General features: G+C 42.6%; 1 protein-coding gene across 4 annotated transcripts in view; it reads left to right on the top strand.

Annotated features, from left to right (window-relative positions):
- TRDMT1 (tRNA aspartic acid methyltransferase 1) overlaps window positions 1-24,629 on the top strand; it is a 203,036-nt gene that overhangs the window by 119,412 nt on the left and 58,995 nt on the right. For all 4 annotated transcript variants that reach the window (XM_085631510.1, XM_085631512.1, XM_085631513.1 and 1 more), the window contains exon 6: window positions 6,337-6,406. In XM_085631510.1, the coding sequence (XP_085487636.1) occupies window positions 6,337-6,406 (70 nt within the window). The remainder of the gene's footprint in view (window positions 1-6,336; window positions 6,407-24,629) is intronic.

Below are 24,629 nucleotides of genomic sequence, written 5' to 3'. Positions count from 1 at the left end.
TTTTCTCTTTTGGAACCAACTGTCCCTCTCCACCCTCCGCCCTGCTTCCAGATTCACACAAATGTCTTTTTTCCCTACATGCTTCTGCCCCCTCAGTAAATTAATTACGTTTGGACCCCCTTTGTAATGAGCTTGGTGTTCCTTGCAGAATATACATGTTACCACTTTCCTCCACAAATATGTGTCTGCAACCTCATATACTAGGATATATTCACACAGAAGTTGGTAAACAGTGGCAAGAATGATATATAGCTGTAAAAGTAGCTCTGTGCTACCAACTAATTTTGAAGACCTAATCCTCCCCCTTCTCCTGTATCGAAGTAGGATGGGGATTAAGAATCAGAAGGCAACATAGCCTTACTCTGTTGACTTAGTAATTATCTCCATGGGGATGGGGACAGGAATATAAGCGATACAAGCAGCACATCACACACATTCCAAGGCAACTCCATTGCCTCCCCCTTGAAGTGAGAATTGACTACAAGATTGCTAGCTTTACACATAAAGCATTATATGCCGGCCAACCGTCATATCTGAATGACAAAGTTCAGGTCACTGTAGGCAACGGTAACACTAGGAACTAAAGGGAACCATTTGGAAAATTCCGGTTTCTGAAAAACATCTAAGCATAATTGTTCCTGCCTAACACTAGACCTTGAACTCTGTCCCTGAAGTTAAGCTGAACCAGAACCTCTTACTCCATAAGGAAATTGAAACCCACATCTTCAAAATGTATGTAAGTAACATTTTTGTCATTTCCACTATTCCATCCATCACACCAAAGTAAGTTATATTTATTCTTCTCTTCCTTGTATGTAAAGCACTCCACTTCCCTAGTGGGTAGGTATGCGATAAATACTACTGATAAATATATACAATTCTGGCTGCATTGTTGCCTTTCAGATTTCTATAGAAGGCAGGGTGTCACAATCTCTCCTTTTTCAGAGGTGCGAGAAATTGCTTCTCTGGTGGTGGCACTTTTTGCAAATAAAGAGCATATGGATGGATTGGGGCTGTGTGTGAGTCTTTAAAGACGAAAGCCCTAAACACAAATTTCATTGAAACCCAGAGAAATTCACATTGGAGATTCCACACAAGAAAATCCACCCTGGATAAGTCAAGCTCATGACAAGTTTTTAAGATACAAACCATAATTTTTTATTAAAATGTAGGAATTAATACAAATGGCAAAATATATGGTTAATCGATATTAAATAAAATGCTCATAATGCAAAAATATGGAATATATCAATGCCAGCGGAAACTAAGGTCTAATCTAGTCAATAGCCATCACAGAATACGGTCTAGCACAGGTCAATTGAAAATCATGGAGCATTAGCCAGAAATTATTCTAAGCACAGAGTTCTAAATAGACACGCTTTGTGTCTGCTCCCTAAGGGAGCCAGAGCAAGACATAACTTGTCCCCAAAGTGATGAGCCTTTATACTCTTCTATACAGAGAAACTGTGCAATCACACAAAAAGAAAGATACACAACACAACCACAAATCACATTGTAGTATAAACATTTGACCTACCTTGAATTAAAATTATGTACTATGATTTACACTTAAAACTGTAGAACATTCAGAATATCAAGAACATTTCCATTTGACCAAGGAAATGGCCTTCAGTTTGTATACAAGTGTCCTGACCAAGAACATCAGTGGCCCAAAAATTACATTTTATAAATGCTACAGTGCGACAAAGACCAATGAACAAACTAAATGTCATATAATTATTTCGTCAGTCACTAACAATGTGCTCTGCAGATGATGAGCAGGCCTGGTCCTCACTGATCTCAATGCTAAACAGAAATATTTCATATTAGACACAATAAAGACATTGCATTTGCGACCCTCTAGTATTACTTAATGTACAGAATTATTTATTGAGAAATATGCGTCCACACCGGCCCCTGTGTTTAATAGCGCTCAAGCTAGTCAAGCTTAAAAAATACTTCCCCTTCGAAAATCCAGCCTACAATGAAAAAAACAGTTATATGTGTGGAAAACAAGAATCAATTAAATACAGTGACGGGAGCAGGGCCAGCACGTTCCCCAAAGTGACTTGCTTGGCAACAGAAGCTTGAGAAACAGCAACCAGCAGTCATTGTGTGACCGTTCAATAGACTTAGCTTCTCTCACACAAGGTAACCTGCCAATCAACCACATGGAGTGCACAATTGATGATTAATGATGGCTTAAAGATGGTGCGAAACAATGGTTATTTCTCCTCAGGGCAGAGAAAATGGTGAAAGCACACGAAGGGAGGAGAAAAACAGAGGAGAATGAAGTTAAGGAAAATAGGAATGGGAGGCGAAGATGAAATTGGGAAGAGGAGAATAGAAATAGAATGAGGATAAAAAATAAAAAGGATGACCAGTGTGGGTACCTCATACTCCAGTTTCCCAGAGCACAAGTAGAAAATATTCTGGAGGCACAGTTTAAACCCCACTACCTAGCTGTGTGGAGCACATGTAAACATATGGTCCAAGAATAATGAAGTCACATGTGGTCTACTACATAGATCTCTCTTGTACAAGGCACTAGGCCCTCCTTACTAGTGCACCATACAATCTGATTAACCTTCCAATGGTAAAAACAGGGCCCACTGGGATCATAAATCTTATTTTTCTTTGTGTGAAACACAAAGAAAATAATGCAGGAATTGGCGTTATTCTTTGTTATTCTTCAAAATCTTGTAATCTTGTTAATTCTCAACCCCCCGAATTGCGGGCCAGGGAAATAAAGTTTTTTTTTATTGGACTACACTTCAGTGAATCTTCAAGCAGAGCTGCTGGTATTATTTTGTATCCTAAAGTTGGACTGCAGTGTGACTCAAGAATTGCAGGATCTGCATGCGTTATGTGAGGACATAGAAGCGATGGAGAGCTACCTTCAGACACTAGCAGCAATACCAGAAGAGAGGTACCACGAGTGGATGAGGACTGGATAACCAACTCCTCTGCCACTGGTGGAAGGATAAAAGATTCAAGTGATTGGAAGCTGTAACAAGGGAGAACCAAATTATACTGTTCACAGAGCTATAGGAAACCCATAAATACATCTATATATATATTATATATATATATATATATATATATATATATATATATATATATATATATATATATATATATATTATATATATTTTTTTTAATTCTTTTTTATTTTATTTTTTGCAACAAAATTATGTTGCACTCAGAAATCATTCTTTTTAAAGATATTTATTTCAACAGAGCCAGTCTGTCACACCGACGCGTTTTTGGCCAACAAAACCTTTCTCACCGTTGTGGGTTGGGGGACATTACTTTCACAATCTGTTTTATACCACTTCCTGCACTACCTCTCCCATGGAATTCTGGCAGTTGTAGTTTTTTTTCTTTTTAACCCAAAGACAGATTAACACATTGTATTGCAGTTATAGTGTAGTAATACAACATTGATTTGCATTTCATTTAAATATGTACATCAGTGCGACTTTGATTAATTGATGGTACATTTTTTGAATGTTTTTAGTGCGACTTTTCTCAACAGTGTTTTACGGCGGGGACATTCCTTTTACACTCTTTATTGTATTGTCACATAAGTATGTGTTTGTCACAATTGATGGTTATGTTGTCTCTGTACAGATATAGTATTCATTGTACATCCCCTCTTTTTCTTTTTGACTTCTTAAGTAATTTATGCCTTTGATATTGCGTATTGTACTTAATGTGCTGAGGGTCCTTTTTGTACACAAGATCTGTCCCCATTCAATTGCTTTATATGGTATAGTAACATAGTGTCTTTTCAAATTGTTGAGAAAATGGTATTTATCGTTTTGAATCTTCTTTTCGCACTGTTCTTTGTTGATAGAACTCATGTTGAATGTTCAATGTTGTTTGGCAATCTGGAGTTGTTATAGATATTTCTGGTCGATTTATTTACAGATGAATATACAGTTCCTCATCGTTATTCAGACCCTTAGGAGTTTTTGTACGTAGTCTGATGATGTATTTTGATTCCAGTTGTCTAAGTTTTCTCTTCCTGTCGCCTGCTCACTCGTTGTGTGGGATGGTGTCAAGGCCAAAGAATTCCATTTGTCTTCAGTCATTGTCTTGGCATGTTGCTAGATGTTTAGCTGTTGCATAATTGGAATCTTTGTTTTTCACTGTTCGGATGTGTTCCAGAATAAAAAAATTTAGCATTCAAATCGTGCTGCCGATGTATCCCAGTCCGCATGCACATTGTATGACATAGACCACGAACTGTGTTGTGCACGTGATCTTCTGATTTATTTTGATGGATCTTCCTTCCGAATCTGTTATTCACTCCGATTTGCAGGGTTTGCAATTGTTAAATTTCTTAAACCCCAGTTTTTGTTGTGCCAACCAGTTCTTTTTTGGTTTTTCTTGAAAATGACTTTGGACTATTTTATCCTTAAATGAAACAGCCTTTCTGTATGTAACTTGGGGTCATGTGCCAATGATTTTCCCAATATCCTGGTCTTGTATTAATAAGTGCCAGATAGTGATCTACGTATGTCGAGATATTTTCATATAGGGAGTCACATGATGACACTATTAGCCTGCCTGGAGGGTCAAACAGAGTCTTATGAATTTGTGGAAGGAAGTAGATGGTCGGTATGGTTGGATGTTCTTTGAAGAGGTATTGTCGCTCATCGTCATTGATCAGATTGTGAGCATGCCATTCATTTATATTATTTCATAATTCCAGAGTCATTTTGTTAATAAGAATGTGCACAAGTTTTTTGTACTTGGTAGGGTCATCCAATTGTCGGTGGGCCTCTTTGACATAGTCAGCTTCATTTTGAATAACTACATTTCCGCCTTTATCAGCCGGCTTTATAATTAACTCATTGTTCTCCATTAAAGTTTTAATTGCCATGTTTTCTTTAGCTGATAGATTTTCTCTTTTGTTGTTATTTTGTGGTTTTTCTAGCCCATCTAGCTCTTTCATTATTGCCTCTGAATAAGTCGATTTTGTTTCCGGGTGACAGTTGTGGGCAGTATTTAGATTTTTTTTTCAGACCACTGGTTTGATGTTTTGTTGAGTAAATTCCCAGTTCTTGGAGTACTTGACTCTTCAACTGTCAAGGATGAAAATGAAGTACGCCTGCCAAAGTTTATCACCTTCCATGAATCGAGACCCATCAGAAGTGCTTAATCCAGCCTTTGTTCTGCAGCACCCCCCACAGTTTTAGCTCTCTCATCTGGGAGACCATGATTTTGAAAAGGTTTTGGATAATAACACTAGCACCCAGGTGAAATGGTGGGTCATTTTACCCTCTGAACCCATATGCTTCGAAATCCCAATCCCTCACTATATTTCCCAATCCCCCATTTTTAGGCTGTGTATTAATCCTGCCATGCATACATTTATGTTACTGGCTGGCTGTGCTTAGAAGCACCATTTGCCACTACATTTCCTTAAGCATTCTGTGGCATAGCAGCTTGGCTCACACATCTCTTGTGACATGTTCTTTAAAGGGGAAAATCGGAGATTTGTGTCACAGGTGATGTGTTGTTGGTGATTGCTGGTGATACAGGTTTGGACAAAGAAATTGTCCCTACACTGAATGGGTCTTTTAAATTCTTTCAGACAGTCAGCCAGTTATTTTCCTAATGTGAGAATAAATATGTTCTTTGTAACCACTTTCTATTTTACCCATGCCCACTAAATGCTTACCCCACCCCGAAGAGGAACACAATTTTTCATACAGATTTCCCTGCCCCACACTTGTATTGGATATGCCCAGTCTCAAGCCCCTTAGCTCTCTGTAGATAATGACTCCAGCTGACCCTGGCAGTTAAAGCCCACCAAGACTGATGCACATCTGAGATTGCTTGTTTTCCAGTTAAAAGGGGATGTTGCCCAGCAGTTTGGGCTTGACTACTCCTTTTGGAAGACAGGCCAGAAACTGCTATATGTATTGCTAATCACCATCTCTAATGACACAGACCGGCAACAAAACAATAGAATGGAAAGCTACCACAGTGGTTAAAGCGAATTTAAAAATTCTTATCAATTGCTTTTTGTTTGTGAATCTTTCCTACCACTTGACTGCCGTCCTCCTGCTAATCACCTAAGAAGGTTGTGAAGACCCTCAGCATTCTAGAGGGGATCTAGGTGGTGGTGTCTTTCACTTTGTGTCGCATGTCTTCTGACCATTGAACCTGTTTTTCCATTGGGTGCAGAAGACTGCCACTGTGCCTGAACAATTCACAACACTTTACCTACAATATTTTTCTAAAACCCGTACACACAGTCCTGTTCATGGAGTTCTATAATATAGCACTCTTTAAATGTGCAAAATTATGTTTGTGTTGCAGGGATGCCTTGATACAGACTTTGGAGAAATGTGGATATCAATATCAAGAATTCCTGTTAACTCCAACTTGCGTAAGTTATGTAACTTTTACGTAATACATGCTGAATGCGAATTTGTGATCAAGAAACAGTTAGATCGGTGATCATATTAAGTCCACATTTCGCACTCGTGAACTGTGATTACTGGCACCTCTATGTACATCTCACTATTCCTTACTAATAAACCATAAACAAAAATGGCAATCACACAAAAAAATCAAGACCCGAATAGAGAGAAAATCAATGGAACGTAATGTGGTGAAATTGTAGACCTAGGTTCGAATTCCGACCTCATCACATTTGGGCAAATCACTTCTCGCTGTGCAGAATGTTATAAGCATAGATGTAATCTAAATTTGTTATGTTATTTAATGCACAGTTGTAGAGCACACTATCGCTCGGGAGGGTTTCCTGGCACTCATTAGTTGTGAGTTTAGGCACACCGAGCGCTTAGTGGGACTACTCGAAAAGCCAGGTCTTTAGCTTCTTCCGGAATTCAAGAAATGCAGAGGAGGCTCTTATGTGTAGCAGCAGGATGTTCCACTCTTTAGAAGAAATGGCTCGACTGCCAGATCTGTTTTTCTGTATGTGAGGGATTTGTGCAAGTAGCAATCTTTACGAGCAAAGGTTTGTGAAAGCAGATGCGATTGTTCAGGTATGCTGGGCCAGTGTTATATAGTGCCTTGAAAGTGTAGGTGAAGAGTATGAATTGTGCTCGTTTATAAATGAGGAACCAGCAGAGCTCCTTCTGTTGTGGTGGGATGTAAGTACAGTGCAGGAGGTTGAGAATGATTTTAGCCGTCAAGTTTTGAATGATCTGCAGCCTTCTGGTGAGTTATTTGTTGATCTTGGCATAGAGGGTGTTCCGTAGTCCAGCTTGCTTGTGACCAGGCATGCGTGACAGCTTTCCTGGTGCTGATTGGGAGCTATTTGAAACTCTTCCTCAGCATGTTCAGTGTATGGAATCAAGAAGTGCTGATGGCAGTGACTTGGGCAGTCATGTCGAGTATGATCTAGACGTTCTTGGCGAAGGTGGTGCGATGTGTTGCATAATTAAGTGGACTGTCCTGTATGCTACATTTTAAACTCACAGGTATAATTTCAACCCCCAAACCTCAAATTCATGTTTTTATAATCAGATCTCCACTTGATTCTATGCTATACAGCACATCGCGCTTGAGGTGGTCTGTGAAATGCTTGGCTGCTTCTTGGAACTAGATTTGCTCAGTATCAAATACCATAAATTTAGAAAATAGTCCAGCTGAGCCATGAATTCTCAGTTCTTTAATTTGTTTTTTCAGCAACATTTTAAATAAAAATTGTTTAGAAATTTGTATGAGAGCTTTGCTATAAAGAATCCACTTTGCGTTGCATATGAAGAAAAAGTTCCATTCTGAAGAATATTTGACACTTATTGAAATTAAGATCACAAGTCAAGATGTTGCTCCATGGGGCCGTTGTGACTAAATACATGCACCATGCGGATTACTAGTTACAAATAAACCAAGGATATTCTTAGAGGGCAAAAAATTAAAAAATGATTGGCCTTTAATACCAGAGACTGGTTGGTCCAGAGACTGCTTGGTCTTAATAATAAAAAATGTGAAAAGACTATCTAACGCGATAATCACTAAGATCAAAGCCAGCATTAAAATCAGGCATAAGTACTTCAATTTTCCAAAAGAAACTGGATGAGGTTAATAAGACCATTTTGAATTTTATTTTTTTTATACAATCTAAAATTACTACATTTCAGAAAGACCTAAAAATTTTCTTGCATAACACAGTTTACCCATACTCCAGAGAGGATTATGTATTAAAAACCCTTACCACCTGGGGCACCTAATCGAGGAGTAGTTTGTCCTCTGATTCTGAGAATGAGTACTCAACATTTAGACAATCAAGAGGCAGGAGAGGGACCAGACGGGGTGGTTTTCCCCACCCACGTAACGTTTGCACCTGCACCATGGATGTGACCACCCAACTATGGACCATCTGTTTTTCTCCCTCCGCAGAACTTCCATGGTTCTACCAAAACAGATCTTTTTTAGAGAGAAGAAAGGGGAGAGTAAGAGGAAAAAGGAAAATCCAGAAAGTAACAAACCAAAGTACAGAGTAGCTGTAGGGGACCTCCACAATGATGGATGCGAGCCCAGGAACCAGAAAAAGGTAGGACCCAATTGTGACATCACTATCAACTTCAGTGATAAAGTTCTCACTAAAACTGAAAACAGTGTACTCCATGAAGGCCTTGGCTTTGTACCTACTCCCATAAAGAACATCTTCCAATTGAAATTGGAGATAGTGGATTTCCTACGGAAGGTTAGACTAAATCTTTTCTTCAGGAAAGAACCTATAGGCGAATTAATAGATAAGAATACCGTACTGTGACCAGAATCTACAATTAATCAGCCCTCCTATGAAATGCTACCAGAGGTGCTTGCCTTTGAAAAGGTGGTGAATCGTGAAATCGATCCTCTGTGTAAGGAACAGCATACCACCTTTAATAACATCAGTAAGGAAGAAAGTAGAGTCTTAATTGAGCTTGCCACGGATGATACTGTAGTACCAAAACTTGCAGACAAGTGCAAGCCCATCGTTATTCTATCAAGAATGATTGCAACAATGAATGTCAGAGACTCTTGAATGACACACGCAATAACAAGCTTCTTCCAAATGATCCCAATTCTGAAATACAGGAGAAAACTGCTTTCTTGGTCAAGAAATGGTTAGATAACAGTTAGATCACGCAACATGAGCCAGGTTTCCTCATTCAAAAAGAACCCTTTGACCCTTACTTTTTTATGCACTCCCCAAAGTATATAAGAATACATTTCCTCCCCCTGGAAGGCCCATTCTGTCGGGTATGGGCTCTGTTCTTGAGCCTTTGTCTCAGTTCTCTGATGTCTCCTTAGACCACTGGTGAAATGAATGCTTTTCTTTCTGAAGGACACTAAGGATGTCATAAACACTCTGAAAGTGTTTTCATTTGACTGTGGAAAAGAGCTTATGATCAGCTTGGATGTTAAGTCCCTATACACCAGCATCCTGCAGGTCTGAATTGGGAATACGAAACACCTCAAGAGTATGTTTTAAACTGTGCACACATCGCCCTCATACACAACTTATTTGAGTTTAAAAAGGAATTCTTCCTGCAGGTACATGGGACATCCATGGGGGTACCTATGCCCCCACCATAGCATGTCTATGCATACATGCCTTTGAGACAGTATACATTCTCCGCTCCTCTAACCCCTTTGAATAAGCCTGAGGAAACTATATATTGATGACAATTTACTAATCTGGCAGGGCAGTGAAGTAGAAGCTTTGAATTTTTCACAATGGCTGAACTCACTTGACCCTTTCTTAAGATTCTCTATCATAATTAACAAAGTGCAGCTAGATTTCGTTGACCTAATGATTATTATTATTTTTTTTTAATTTTCAAAAATCTTTATTGAAAACGTTGCACTGCAAAGTTACAAGGTTGCACCGTGTCAAATCAGCATGCACAGTTATACAATAGGATATAGCAAAGGTTATCTCGTACACGTAGCACCAAAAAGCAATACAGAGTAAAAGAAGCAGGGACGCACCAACATAGTAAAGGTAGGCCACAGAGATAGACACCATGAGGGAAGATGGGGGCTTCAGGAACAGGAGGGAATAGGAGAATAGGGGAAGCAACTCATTGACCTTCACCGGCGGCCGCCACGGGCGGAGCGCCGGCGGGGAGCGTGGGAGAGGTCGCTGGGCTTTGGGAATTGTCACTCAAAAGGTAGGACACGAGCGGACGCCATATGTCAATAGGGCGGGATCTGGCAGGCATTAGGTCCCAGAATTCGGACAGGAGGGTCTGGCAACGTGAAGCGTCCTTCAGCCAGGTGCTCGCCTGCGACCTCAATGCATGGAGAACCTACGGCGCGCGAGGACCAGCAGCCTGGCAATCAATCTGCGGGAGGCATCTCGACAAAATTTAACAAAGTTTACCTAATGATTATTGCTGAAAATGGTGGAATGAAATCAGAAGTGTTCTATAAACCTGCTGACAGAAATAATCTCCTTTGGTTTGAGTGTTTCAAGCCGCAGTCCCTTAGCAAAAATCTGCCTGTTTGTCAATTTTTACATCTTAGACGCGATTGCTTCAAGGTCCAAGATTATAAGAACCATGCCTATAACCTGTCCAGAAAACGTTCTGAAAAAAACTATCCGCCCTACTTGATTGCAAAGGCAAATAAGAGGGCCATAAACAACAACTGTGATCAATTCCTGTCTACATTTGAAAGAACTGAACAGGGCTGGTCTATTTGTGTTACCATCTTTAGCCCATGTTCCAATAGGATGCAGGAAATTGTAAACAAAAACTGGAGTATTCTGACATCAGGTGGCCAAAATCTCACTAAACCTATATCCTTGACTAGGAGAGACGGGAACCTCAGGCATTTTTGGGGGCACACACACCCAGAACAACCCAAAAAGAAGAATAGGGAATCCACCTTATGGAACCTACCCTCTCCTATAGGACACTCTTCCAGTGGCAGTGTTTACGCTTTTACAAAGAGAATAGCAGAGAAAGACAGTGGCCTAAATACCACTTGGAAATTGAAACAGCTCAGAAACTGTAACTCAAAGAATGTGGTTTATGACATCATATGCCCCTCCAATCTCATATATGTAGGGATGACAACGAGGAGCGTACGCATCAGAATAACAGAGCATCACAGTATGATATGATGAAAATGTGACGCAACAAAACTCACTAAACACTTCAGTGCGAAAGGGCATACTGACAAGGACCTGAGGTGGTATGTCATTGAAAATCTCACCCCTTTCTGCAGACATGACGAAACTCCTACTGATATTCGAGCAGTGCAGGGTATAAAGACAACACACTGACACCAGGATTGAATGATGAGATATTTTGGTTCAGCTTGAATACCCCTCAACAATAATCAAATAATTTGCAGTCCTCCTACTCTTGTCCCATGTATTTCAGGCAGGTACCTCTTGATGGTCGGTGTGAGGTCCCTTACAAAATTCATGTGCCGTTGGGTCACCTCCCCTAATGAAACAGCGCCTTTGACTACAATTGGCATCTTATCTAACTAGCTCCGCCACATATGATTATTCCCCGAGCCCTGTAGATCCTTCAGGGTTGTAACTGTTGCTTAACTTGAGGCGGCCTACAACCCCCTGCCTTTTTCCCCCTTCTCCCCCACCAATGGATGGTCTGTGCTTAGTGGTACCTTTAGCACTTCTAGGCACATAGTATTGCATGCCCCTTGACAACGTAAGTGACTGGTTTGGAATTCTAGGATGTAATATGTCCCTCCTGTATGGTAACCTAGGGAAGCAATGTACTATATCATTGGCTTAACTAGGCAATAAGGCTATATGGGGTAATATGAAAACTTGTTCCCACTGCCACCAATGAATTTCCAGTGGGGTGCGATACAAGGTAACAGGGATGCCGGCTACCGCATCGGCACATGAGTAGCAGGGAAACTGAAGCACAAGGGAGCACTACTTGGTACACCTTGCAATGTAGTAAGTTAGATTATGGGGGCATCCCACTATCATCAATGAATTGCTAGTAGGGTGCAATACATATACAAATTTTAAAAACCCATAATGACTAAATTGATATTTTTAGGCACAACCTGATGAGGATTTCTAGTATTATCAAGTTTCTCACAGTTCTGCAGATACAACAAACATCATTCAGTACTAGCTGTATGATTAGTATGATAATTGTTTTTTTTCTATTGATTAATTTATCAAGACATAATATCTCAGGGTATGTTGGCCCTTGGCGCAGCACACGTGTTTTTTTAGGACTATATTTAAGTACTGATAGCCCAAGGAGTTTACTGGGACTCTTACACCTATATTCCCACAAAGTTTTAATATAAATGCCAGACCTATTCCATATATCTTTAGTGCATGACTACAGAGGACACCATCTCCTTCCTGGCCTTGATGTCTGGTATCCCTTAAGTCAGAGTAAGATATCTACAATCAGATTTGTGCATCTGTCCACCTAACCTGCATGTGCTTTCTGTTTGCAGTGCAGTGTCACATTTGTTTAACACCTTTTGTATCCTATTAATATGCTTGCACCATTTATCTGTGTTCCAGTTGACTTCTTGAAAATATTATGTTTTGTGTTTTGTATGTTTAATAATTCTTAGGAAACATACTCCTCGTTTAAAGATAGGATTTACTTTTGCACTTTCCACTCATTACATTAGAATGGTGTGTAGTAATAGGGATCCCCTTTTGCCCTAAAGAATGCCCCTGAACAGTATTGGCAATTGGCAGGGTAGAAACATGTTGGCTTACAAAGAATTGTGGGGCCGGTATGGCTATACTCCATCCTCCTAGTGTTTTTAGATATACCGGAGGTACCCCTGAGTGAAGGTAACAACAGATTTTACCTTCAGGTATTTTTAAGTAATATGGATCCCTTTTTATCCAGTAAGTTTTATCTAAGAACTCCCTCTCCTTTGAGGTTGAGTCCACCCTATGTAGTATTATCTTACCAGGGTGGGGTGAGATCACCAATGATGAAGTATGCCACAAAAAGTGGGTGATGCCTCCTTTTCCAATAAAATTGGCATCTCAAAGGTAAAATCTCCGATATCCAACTCGGAACAACTTTGTTATAGACCTATTCAGCGCTATACCAATAGCAATTGCACTCTGTTGTGGTATCTAAATATTTGATCAACCCATACTTTGTGAATGATACTGTGTGCACAGCACAAATAGGCTCATTTACAACTGCCTCAAAGTATTTCCAGAACACCATTGTGAGTTTCAGAGTATATTGCTATTTCCTTTGCCAAGCAAACCTGAGCCCACCTACCTGAATTTCTTTAACTTTTGTCAATTTTTATTGAGTCATTGAAGCTTTTTTTGTTTATGTTTTATATAGCGGAAACTGGACCCAACAGCACAAGTGAGCTTCTTTACATGAGCACCTGATTACATTGCACAAGGTCAGATTTATTTGTACGCACAGAGACAGTAAGTGATTTGCCCAGAATCACAGCATGTCGAGCTGATGCCAGGACTCAAACCTAGTTGTCCAGTTCCAAAATCAGCATCTCTGACCTTTAGGCTACATCTCCTGTCAATTCACAAAAGCATACCCGTTGGAAATGGCCCTTTTTGCAGGGTTTTCCCCAACCTTTTTGTTTCTTCCTCCTTTGTTTTTCCTGACTTGTGGTTGTTGACTGTAGGACTCTGGGCACTTTACCACTGCTGATCAGTGCTAAAGTGCATATGCTGTCTGTGTAAATTGTTATTGTGATTGATTATCCATGATTGGCATATTTGTTTTACCAGTAGGTCCCTAGTAAAGTGCACTGAGTGTGCCAGGGCTGGTTATTCAAATGCTACTAGTGGGCTGCAGCACTGATTGTGCCACCCACAGGAGTAGCCCTAAGATGGTGTCTCAGGCCTGCCACCACAGTACATGTTCACAGTTTGTTAACTGCCATGTTGTCCTGGCCAGTGTACACACTTGCCAGGCCTGACCCTTCCCTTTTCTTACACAATGGACACCCATATGGTAGACCCAAGGTAGCCCCCTGGTCAGAGTGCAGTGTATGTAAAAGGTAGGACATATACTAATGTGTCTAACATGTCCTGATAGTGAAATACTGCCAATTTTGTTCTTCACTATTGAAAGGCTATCTTGCCCATAGGACAGAATGGGGAATGTTGTATGTTGCATTCTTCCCATAGGAGTGAGATAGAAAATTGGAGTTTGGTATCCTTGAACTCAGAATTTAATAACACTTCTTGTAGGGTGGATGGTTTTTAAATTCAGTGGTTGAAAATAGCACTTTTAGAAAGTGGCTATTTTCTTGTTCAACCTTTCTGTGTGCCTCTGCCTGTTTGTAGATTGACTCTCTGGTTTGAGATTGACCAGGGCTGGGGTGGCTCCAAGGGTCTGGGTGAGTCAGCACTAGGCTGAATAGACCTATCTGCATTTGGAGTGGTGGGAGGAGTAGCACCTGGGCCCGAATAGAGCTGTGTCTGCCTTCCACAATGCTGGCTCCACCTCCTGTGGTTCGTCTGATGGCCCTGGCCTGCACTGACAAAGGAAGAAGTTGTGCACTGGCAGAGTGCCCCCAGAACTGGTTTGAACTGGGTCCAGGACCCCTCACACATGGAGAACAACGACTTTTGGGGTATAAATAGTAGAGCTGAAACCCCTGAAAGTGAGACTACTTTTTGATCAAGAGGAATCCCTGCCAAAAAAGATCAGCTGAAGAGACTGAGGAGAAGTACTGCCCTTGCTGTGTGTCTGGGGTTGACCTGCAGTTTGCTGTTTCTACTAAGGAGAGGTCTAAAGGACTTTGCTGTGTGGTGTGTCCCCTGCTTGAAGAAGGACTTTGCTGTGTGCTGTGTCCCTCTGAAGAAAAGTCTCCAAGAGCCTGAGAAGAGCTGGCCTCCTGTTTCTGAAGTCCCAGGCACTAAAGGACTTCAACTCAAACTCCCTGAACTTCCTTGCTGGAAGTTCCAGTCTGCCAGGAGGGCCTGTAACTGTGCGTGAGGCCATTTCGCTGTTGGGAGCTAGAGAGAGAAGCGTGACGCCGCCGCAGCAACCGCTGTCGCATCATCGAGGAAGCGTGCCGCCGCTGTTCACCGTCGCATCACTGGGGAAGCGTGCCGCTGCACAGAAGGTGCCGTCGCATCACCAGAGAAGCGTGTCACAGGGCCTTTCGCGGCTCAGAAAATCACCGAGTTCTCCGCACTGCCGTCGGGCGTGCACGCATCGCCTCCACGTTGTCGCATCGCAACAAAGATGCCATTTTGTTGCATTGCACCGGATCATCGCAACGCATCAAGGCACCATCTTGTCGCATCGGAACCGAAGTGCAGGAAGAACCAACGCATCGCCTTCTCTGCGCCCCTTTTGGTTGTATTGGGTGATGCATTCCAGGTACTTTGAGAATGTGTGTCGCATTTGATCATCTACAAGTTTATTTTTACAACAACCTTTTTAAAAACATTCTACTGAGTTTCTGTATGGTGGATTTTTGGCGTTTTGGTCTTGTTTAGTTTAGATAAACATATTTTATTTTTCTAAACTGGTGTGGTGTCCATTTCTGGTGTTTTCACTGTGTTACTGTGAGTGTTGGTACAAATACTATACACATTGCCTTTGGGATAAGCCTGTCTGCTCGTGCCAAGCTACCAAGGGGGTGAGCAGGGGTTATTTAAAGTGTGTATCCCCCTTACCAGAAGCAAGGGTCCCTATTTGGTCAAAGGTGCCTACCTCTGCTAACTAGAGACCCCCAAATCTAACAATACTACTTCACATACTCATACCTTTGTGGATTGTACCCGAAATGACCAATGGCATTTAAGAGTACGTGAAGCTGTACAACAGGAGTATTATTTCACATACTCAGAAATGCCTTTGTGAATTGGCCCAGTATAGCCATCTCTAACTTGGCATCAAGTAATGCCCTGTTCATAATTCTACTTTCAAACGTGAGACGTGCAAAATTGCAGTGCTCAAGTATTCTGGGCAGTTCAACAGCATTCACTCGTTGGATGCTAAGCTGGCTGTAAACAATGGCAAATGAATTTGGCAGGATTTTCTTCACTAATTGAAGATGGCTCACTTCTGCTCTATATAAACTTTGTGTTATAATGAAGAATGCTGGAACTGAGAAATAGTAATAACCACTAATGAACTTCAGCAACAGCACGCTTCCTTGCTCTTCCCCGAGTGAAGCGTTGAGCTCCATTCACCCCAATGTTTTAACCCTACTAGTTTCTGATGAATTTGAGGTTGCCGTCTTGGAGTCATTACTCCTTTAGAACCATAGTGGGATGTGGAGAAGGACAACAAGTCTATTAATCAAGATGTCTTATTGTCTTCCACTTGATTAACTCTAAAGATTGAACGGGAATTTGCTCCCAGAAAATGGCCGCCCTCAGCTGGATTGATCACAGTGAAAACGCTTCTGCACATGTGTGCGTTATATACAATAAGATGGAGTGTTTTGTGATTTTCTCTAGGAAGCTTTCCAACTGTTGTATGTGACAATATTGTTAGGAAACCTATTGTCTGACAGAAATATCGTGTACTGCATATTGTTCACAAAAATATCATCTCATTGGGTGTAGGTATTCTATTATTATTGCAAGTGAGGCGATCTTTTTGTAAGCAACAATTAGCTTGGATAATATTTTGATTACAAATCATTAAAAACCTTTAAACAATTTATAGCCGTAGCATTAATTGTTCAGTTTTCTATATAAGGAAACGGCCTGGCACCTTTTCCAGTTAGTCAAATATTAACTGTGTATCTCCCTATGTAACAAATAGTTACATTTTGTATCTGATTTTCTTTTCCCTGTATTTCTGCATTTATATATTTATGTGTATACCTGTAGTTCATTCCCTCTTCTATTTAATATGCATGCGAACCAGGGATCCACAACAGTTTTCATTTTCAGAACTTACGTCTGCATAAAAGCCTAAAAAATATGTATTTCTGTAGTATGTGTTCTCTACTTCTTTAAATGATAATTAATGGTGAATCAAAGTTTTATCAACATGCACTGTCCAACACTGAGGGAAAGCCACTTGTTTCATTAACTTTGGGCTGCCCATTCACCTTCAAACCAGAGCATAGCAACTTTAGCAAAGTTTAGGATTCAAGAGCCATATTTGCGCAGTTTTTACAAATCTGCTCATGCGCTTAGTGGGGAGAACATTTTGTGCATGGTTATACATGAAGCATACATGTACAAGAGCACAACAGTCTGCATCTGTGCAAGGTCAGTGACATGCATGCAGGACTACCTTGTGTGCATAGATCAAGAGGTATGGCCAGGGCAAAGCCAAACTCACCTCTCAGTCACAGAGTAATACACCAAGCTCTGTGCTCCTCCACAACTTTCTTTCCCTGTTTTAGTCTGGACCATATTCTGGACTCATGCAGGAATAGGCACACTGCAGATCGGGAACACATACGGCCTTGCATGTAGTGTGCATACAAACACTCATTCACTGCATGGACTTTGGTGTGTATATGGATTTGCAACCTTTCCCTGGATGTAAACCGTAAGCTGACCAAGGGTAAATGTTACTTGAACTAAGTCAGCTATGGCAAAGTCTGCATGCCCTTGTCTCTCTCCCACTCGGCTCTCGGGAGCTAATGTCAGTGAAAGCAGAGTGAAACCTGCTGCATTAGTACGCATTGAATGCCAAGCGGTTATAGCATCAACTTCTGCCCACCGCGACTTCTTTTCATGGGGTCTGTCTACCAATATGAATATTTGCAGTGAGAAAACACTCATAGCAAATACCTCTGGCAAGAATCTGATTTCAAGTGTGCTTCCCCAACATTACCTCAAATGAAAAATAAAGGCTGAATCTAATTAAATGGTAATTGCTCTGGGCTACATTCCAGTCCATTGACTTTTTTGCCCACCATGCCGCTCTAGAGAGGCGCCAGCCATGTGCTAATTATTCTTGGTCCTGCTTCATAGAACCCTTCATCCCAAAGCGCCAGGCCAGGTCCCTACTGAACCTTAATAAAAGCAACCTCAGACCGGTTTTGTTCCAATCAGGCTGACAGACGTGCCTATCCCCACAGTATAAGGTGGCCATGATCATGGAGGCACTGGACATCACTACCCTCATGCCCTCTTACCAACTTGGTTAACCTCTGGGACTCCGTCCTGATTCACCATGTGTTATTAGTGTTGCAAATCACAAAAGAAAGGGTTGTCTCCACCCATTTCTCTTGTCTCCGTAGGCTTGCATGAGGTCGAGGGGGCCGTTACCTTAGCTCCTGTTGTGGGTGGTCTCCTTCACAGACAGAGATTGATAGGTCAGGTGACTCTTCTGGCTCCTTTACCTCCATGATGAAACCTGGCCCCTGCACTTTGTCAGAGGCTGTTAAGCAGGGGAGCACTAACCAATCAGAGAGTGGTGTACCTAGGTACATGAAAAAGTGCAGGAGGCAGGCCTCCTATAATGTTCAAGTGCACCCAGTTTCCCTGCTGAAGCACAAAGGGCACAAACCAGAAGCATGGGCACTGCTAAGTTCCAGCTTTTACTGAGCTAGACCCTCTGGACTTCCAACTACACCAGTCAGCATGAGAATGGAGTCACATTGTTACAAGGAGTACATGACCCCACTTCCTTCTCTGTCGGTCCACATCCTAGAATAGCAGAAGGCACAGTGATGGCAGTCTATGAGCAGTCTGCCTCATATTGGCGTCTCCTAAGTAACACAGTTCCCAGTAAATTCTCTCCTAGCAGGTCCTTCCTTGAGATTTGTGGACATTGTAGACAGGTCAGGATTTTCTACTACTTCCAAGTAAGAGCAGTAGGACCAGAAGTTGTCACACCCCTCACAGTCCTATGTGTCCAGTTGCAGGATTTGCCTTTGTGCAAGCGTATACACTCACTCACACAACCGAGTCACATGGGAAGCAGTGGCCTTGAAATAACATGATTGGGAAGGATCACAATGTACACTATGGACATTGTGTATGTGTTATAGGGGGTTGGCAGTCCAGACAGCATGGCAGCTTCTGGCTATGCTGGGAATTTGTAGTTAGCTGAAAGCAGGTGACACACATTGTGAAAGCAGTGTGACTCGGCTCCATCTCACACACTCCCCAAACCAGGACACCTGTAAGGACTTAGTCAACAGGGAAATACCTCCAGAAATGCCTTGCTATAGGAAGCATGTTTTATTAGCAACTTCCCCAGAATGAGAGACAACCTGCTTTACTGTTCCTGGTGCCCAATCCTGCTTTTGCTCTTGATTGATTATGTAATTTGGTTTGTTTGACCTTGTTTCAGTTCCTGCCTTGTTTCTCCTTCCCACATTGGGAGAGCCTCCCTAGTTCGTCTTCCTTCCTACCCCATGTTCCACTCATGCCCTATGCTATATTTCACCCTTCTACTCCTAATTTATTGAAACCCGTACGTGTTGGTTTCTTCTGACTCATTTACAAGAGGGAATGATAATCATTACTCCAAAGTTGCTGCTGGGGATGGGGGTTGTCAGCAGCAGTAGCACCAGTTCAATTTGAATCAGGTAGTGTATTTGGAAAGTCTGTTTGTAAGGGGGGACTACCACATTCACAGATTCAAATTCCATCAGTAGAACATCCTAATGATTGTTTTCCTGATCTCGGTGCAACTTTTTTTAGCATCTCTGCAGTCTGTTTCCCTACCCCCTGGGGGTTGGTTGAGACTACTTGCCTTTACTAGTGATGTATATTTTTATGTAGTGGTTTCTTGAGTGCATTGCCTCTTAAAATTCATAAGTGAGGAGCATATGTATTACAGCAGACAGAACCCAACACAGAGCCCCCCGCCTCAAGCTAGTTGCAGCTCTGCATCATCCAATGCTGCTTCCTCTTTCCCTTTACTACTGTCCCTGGCCAAGTGTTACTGAAGACGTAAAGGTCCTCTCAGAGACTCTAGTGAAGTATGACAATGTTCTATGTGGCCATGGCCACCTTCATGTAGGCTGCTTCAGCCCCATGTAGCATCTAAAGAACTTCAGAAGGAGGTTGATAAACCCCTACCTGAGTTGGTCTTCACTCCCTATGCCCAGACAAGAGGCAGGCGTGCCACTCCCATTACATTTTTGTAAGAAAATACAGAGTTTGACTCAGTCTTTTTTTTTTTTTGTTACGATTTCAACCACCTTCTTGACTTATTTAAAAAATGTTTACCCTGACCCAGGTAGTGGCAGCTGAGGGCACCAATGCAAAGATGTTCTGGAATCATCTTCAGGGCCCCTGCTTTCATGTACCTCCAGTTCATGTTGCTAAACCAGCACTACAAATAAAGGACACCCTGATGGGGACTTTCCGATGACAGGAGAAGGTTCACTGTTAACCTGTCATCGAAGACTGTCTAATTTAAGTGGTGCCCATGGAGAGTGCAAAATCTTCCTTGTACCCAACACTAGAGGTCCCACACAAACATGGATTCTAAGTGTAATAGCCAGAATCCTTGCAGGTACTCTACAAAAAGATGTAGTACGTTGGGTGATTGATGATAACATCCTGAAGACTGTGCCTCTTCCATAAAAGGTGGTAGCCAACAAAACCATTACAGCCTGGTGATTCCAGAAGATATAAGGTTCTGTAAGGGTCCTTCATGGGGATGGTAGCCGAAGCCAGGTTTCTCAAGTGCTCTATGCAGCTCTGTCTGGTAGACCACTTGGACTATCTTAGAGATGACCATTTTAACCAACTCCAATCCATCTATACGACCTGGCATCCTTGGCGTGGTTTTCCCTGACTTTTTGCCTCTACCTCCTGTGTTTTTAATGCTGTGCTGGATTTTGTTTTTGCTGGCTTAGATGCTGTGGGCACTTTGCCACTGCTGATCAATGTCAAAATGCAAGATCTCCCTGTATAAATTGGTATTGGGATTGGTTCTCCCTGATTGGCATATTTGTTATACCAGTAGGTCCCTAGTAAAGTGCACTGGGTGTGCCAGGGCTGTTAAATCAAATGCTGTTGTGCCACCCACATGAGTAGCCCTGAAAAGATGTTGCAGGCCTGCCACCACGGTGCCTACGCGCTGTTTGTTGACTGCCATGTCGACTTGGCAAGTGCACCCACTTGCCAGGCCCTAACCTTCCCTTTTCTTACTCATAGGGCACCCCTATGGTTGGCCCAAGGTACCCCCCTGGGCAGGGTGCAGTGTATGTGAAAGGTAGGACATGTACTGGTGTGTGTGTAACATGTCCTGATAGTGAAATACTGCCAATTTCGTTTTTCACTACTGAAAGGCTATCTTGCCTCATAGGACAGAATGGGGAATACTTTGTAACATTTTACAAGCATATCCTCCCATAGGGATAAGATAGAAAAATGAGTTTGGCATCCCAGAACTCAGGATTTAATAACACATCTTTTAGTAAAGATGGTTTTTAAATTGTGTGTTTGAAAATACCACCTTTAGAAAGTGGCTATTTTCTTGTTCAACCATCCTGTGTGCCTCTACCTGTTTGTGGATTGACTGTCTGGTTTCAGTGTGACAGAGAATATGCATTCCCTGTAGACAGCCTCTAGGGGGGGCTGAGGTGTGCCTGGCCCTTCCTGGATGACTCATCCCTGAGTTGAATAGACCCTGGCTGCATATAGAGTGGTGGGAGGAGATTTGCCTTGCACCTGAATGGAGCCCGTTTCCCTTGCACAATGCTGTCTCCACCTCCTGTGGTCATGCTTCACCAGTGAAGGCAGAACTGGTTCCCCTGAACTCTGCTGCTGTGAGTTCTGACCTGTAAGGGGTGCCTGTGGCAGTTTTGGGACTCTGGACATTGTTGCTGCTGATTGGGAGCTGGAAGGAAGAAGAAACTCAAAGAACTACAGAAATCTTCGCATTGCTCTTCTTGCGGCTGTTTTCCTGACGCATCTCCACGACGCGTGAAGAATTTCCACACATCGTCGCGCCGCTGCGGAAACTGCTGCTGCACCTGTTGCTGCTGCAATAATCAACGCATCGGGGGATAGCGGCTGAAGAGGACCGACGCAGTGTCACTCGCCGCCGCCGCCGCATCGATCGCTGACGCATCCCAGATTTCAACTCATCGTACCTGTGCGGCAAGTTCGTCCAATGCATCACCTGCGGACCGGAACTGTCATGAAGAATCGACATATCACTCCACGTACAGACCGTATTCAACGCAACCCCTCCTCTGTGTGCAGCGGGACTGTCACATCGCTTTCCCAAGTTCTCAGGAGTGTTGCATCTCTTTTTTTCCGACACTGCGGCTGTTTGGCTTGAGAACTTTGACGCATCTACAGGTATTTTGGTGAAAAGTCACGCATCCATAGTTTTCTATGGTACAAGTTCTTGAAACCTTTTCAAAGTCATATTTTTAACTGTGTATGTTGGATTTTTGTTGTTTTGGTCTTGTTTAGTTTAGATAAAGATATTTATTTTACTAGACTGGTGTGGTGTGCTTTTGTGGTGTTTTCACTGTGTTACTGTGAGTGTTGGTACAAATACTTTACACATTGCCTTTGGTATAAGCCAGTCTGCTCGTGCCAAGCTACCAAGGGGGTGAGCTGGGGTTATCTAGAGTGTGTATCCCCCTTACCCTGACTAGAAGCAAGGGTCTCTATTTGGACAAAGGTACCTACCTCTGCCAACTAGAGACCCCTATTTCTAACACCATCCAATTCATCTTTAGATCTGATTGTTGAATGGTAGAAGGATATTTTTAACCTCTTTTAGGGAGCCTTTTCTGCCTTTTTGGTGAATTCTCCATAATGTGTCCCAGTATATGAACATACAGTCATCTTGCCACTGAGGGACTTCCTAACAATGCTGAGATCCAGGGTTGTAATGGTCTACAAAGACGTGGGCCCCTTGCTCTCCATGCCACTGGAATCAAGCTATCCTGGCTGAAGAGGGGTGAAACCCTGAAACCGGTCCTAGGATGCTTGTTTTCAGTCCAGGGAGGACCTAGCTTGGCAGTTCGGGCTGGACTGTACCCATGAGGCACAGGGTCAAGACTGATTTGCATATGGCTGGGTTCAAACTGGAACGGCATGGTGAGCAAAAAAACGATGGATTTAGGCCCAGATCTCTGTACTGGGGTGAATGTATGACATTGTTCTGCATTCTATCCATCAACTGTTGTTTTTGCATTTGTCACCCCGAGTGGAAAGGGTATGCCCAGACTTGGGTCCCTTGCTCTCCATGCCACTGGAATCGAGCTATCCTTGATGAAGGGGGGTGAGACCCTGAAACCGGTCCTAGGATGCTTGTTTTCAGTCCAGGGAGGACCTAGCTTGGCAGTTCAGGCTGGACTGTACCTATGAGGCACAGGGTCAAGACTGATTTGCATATGGCTGAGTTCAAACTGGAACGGCATGGTGAGCAAAAAAACAATGGATTTAGGCCCAGATCTCTGTACTGGGGTGAATGTATGACATTGTTCTGCATTCTGTCCATCAACTGTTGTTTTTGCATTTGTCACCCCGAGTGGGAAGGGTATGCCCAAACGTGACTCCCTTGCTCTCCATGCCACTGGAATCAATCTATCCTTGCTGAAGAGGGGTGAAACCCCGAAACCGGTCCTAGGATGCTTGTTTTCAGTCCAGGGAGGACCTAGCTTGGCAATTCGGGCTGGACTGTACCGATGAGGCACAAGGTCAAGACTGATTTGCATATGGCTGGGTTCAAACTGGAACGGCATGGTGAGCAAAAAAACGATGGATTTAGGCCCAGATCTCTGTACTGGGGCGAATGTATGACATTGTTCTGCGTTCTGCCCTTTTGCCTGAGAAAAGAAGAGTAAAGCTACTCTCTCTGGTGTCTGGTTGTAGCTATTTGTGAGTGGGCATATTCCTGCTTCTTTCCCACATTGTGGGAATCACTCATTAGAGCAGCTAGCCTGGCCAGGCACCTTCTTTTGCAATGGTAGGCAGCAGTAACGGCTCCTGGAAGGAGTGCTGCGGGCAGTGGGTCGGGCGGGAGAGGGGCAGGGTGGGGGGTAGTAAACTACGGCACACGGCCAAACGGAGGTAAGTACATAAATATATAAATAAATAAAACTAATTACATTGCTGCATCGCCATTTGCTCCCCACCGCCCCGCAGCACTCCCTCCAGGAGCCACTACTGGTAGGCAGCATCAATAGCATTCTCCAGTTGTATGCTTGTCCCAGGCTTATGGTGGTCAGCTATATGAGCTGCCCCATACAATTTTCCACCTCAGCATCCTTGGCCTTTTCTCCCTGTGCAATGCAAAATTTAAGATGTAATTTTCCAAAATCTCTTTGTCCAGGGGTATGCTGCCCCATGCCACCTTTCACGTTCTCTTTCTCATTCTCAGTTGCTGTGAAATCTACATGGAGGTTCAGAATGGGAAATATACAGGACGAAATAGTAGGATGAATAATGTGGAGTGGGAGGTCATTCCACACTTTAGGAGCAATGTGAGAGAATGCCCGTTCTTCTGATCTGGTTCTGTATATGTTTGGGATGTATGTGAATAGGAGTCCTGCGGAGCGGAGGTAGCTGGGTGGTTGGTGGAAGGAGATGCAACTGTTCAGGTAGGTGGGCCTGAGTGGTGTAGTGTGTGTGAGAGTTTGAATTGAGCATATTGTTTATCGGGAGCCAGTCTAGTTTCTTGAGGTGGGGTGTAATGTTGGAGGTTGAAGAGTTCTGGATAGTTTGTAGGGTTCTACTGAGTTGTTTGGTGATTCCGGCATAGAGGGTGTTCCAATTG

The sequence above is a fragment of the Triturus cristatus genome, chromosome 10 (assembly GCF_964204655.1).
Source record: "Triturus cristatus chromosome 10, aTriCri1.1, whole genome shotgun sequence".
In the NCBI taxonomy this organism is placed as follows: Eukaryota; Metazoa; Chordata; class Amphibia; order Caudata; family Salamandridae; genus Triturus; species Triturus cristatus.
This window is presented reverse-complemented; position numbering and strand designations above follow the sequence as displayed.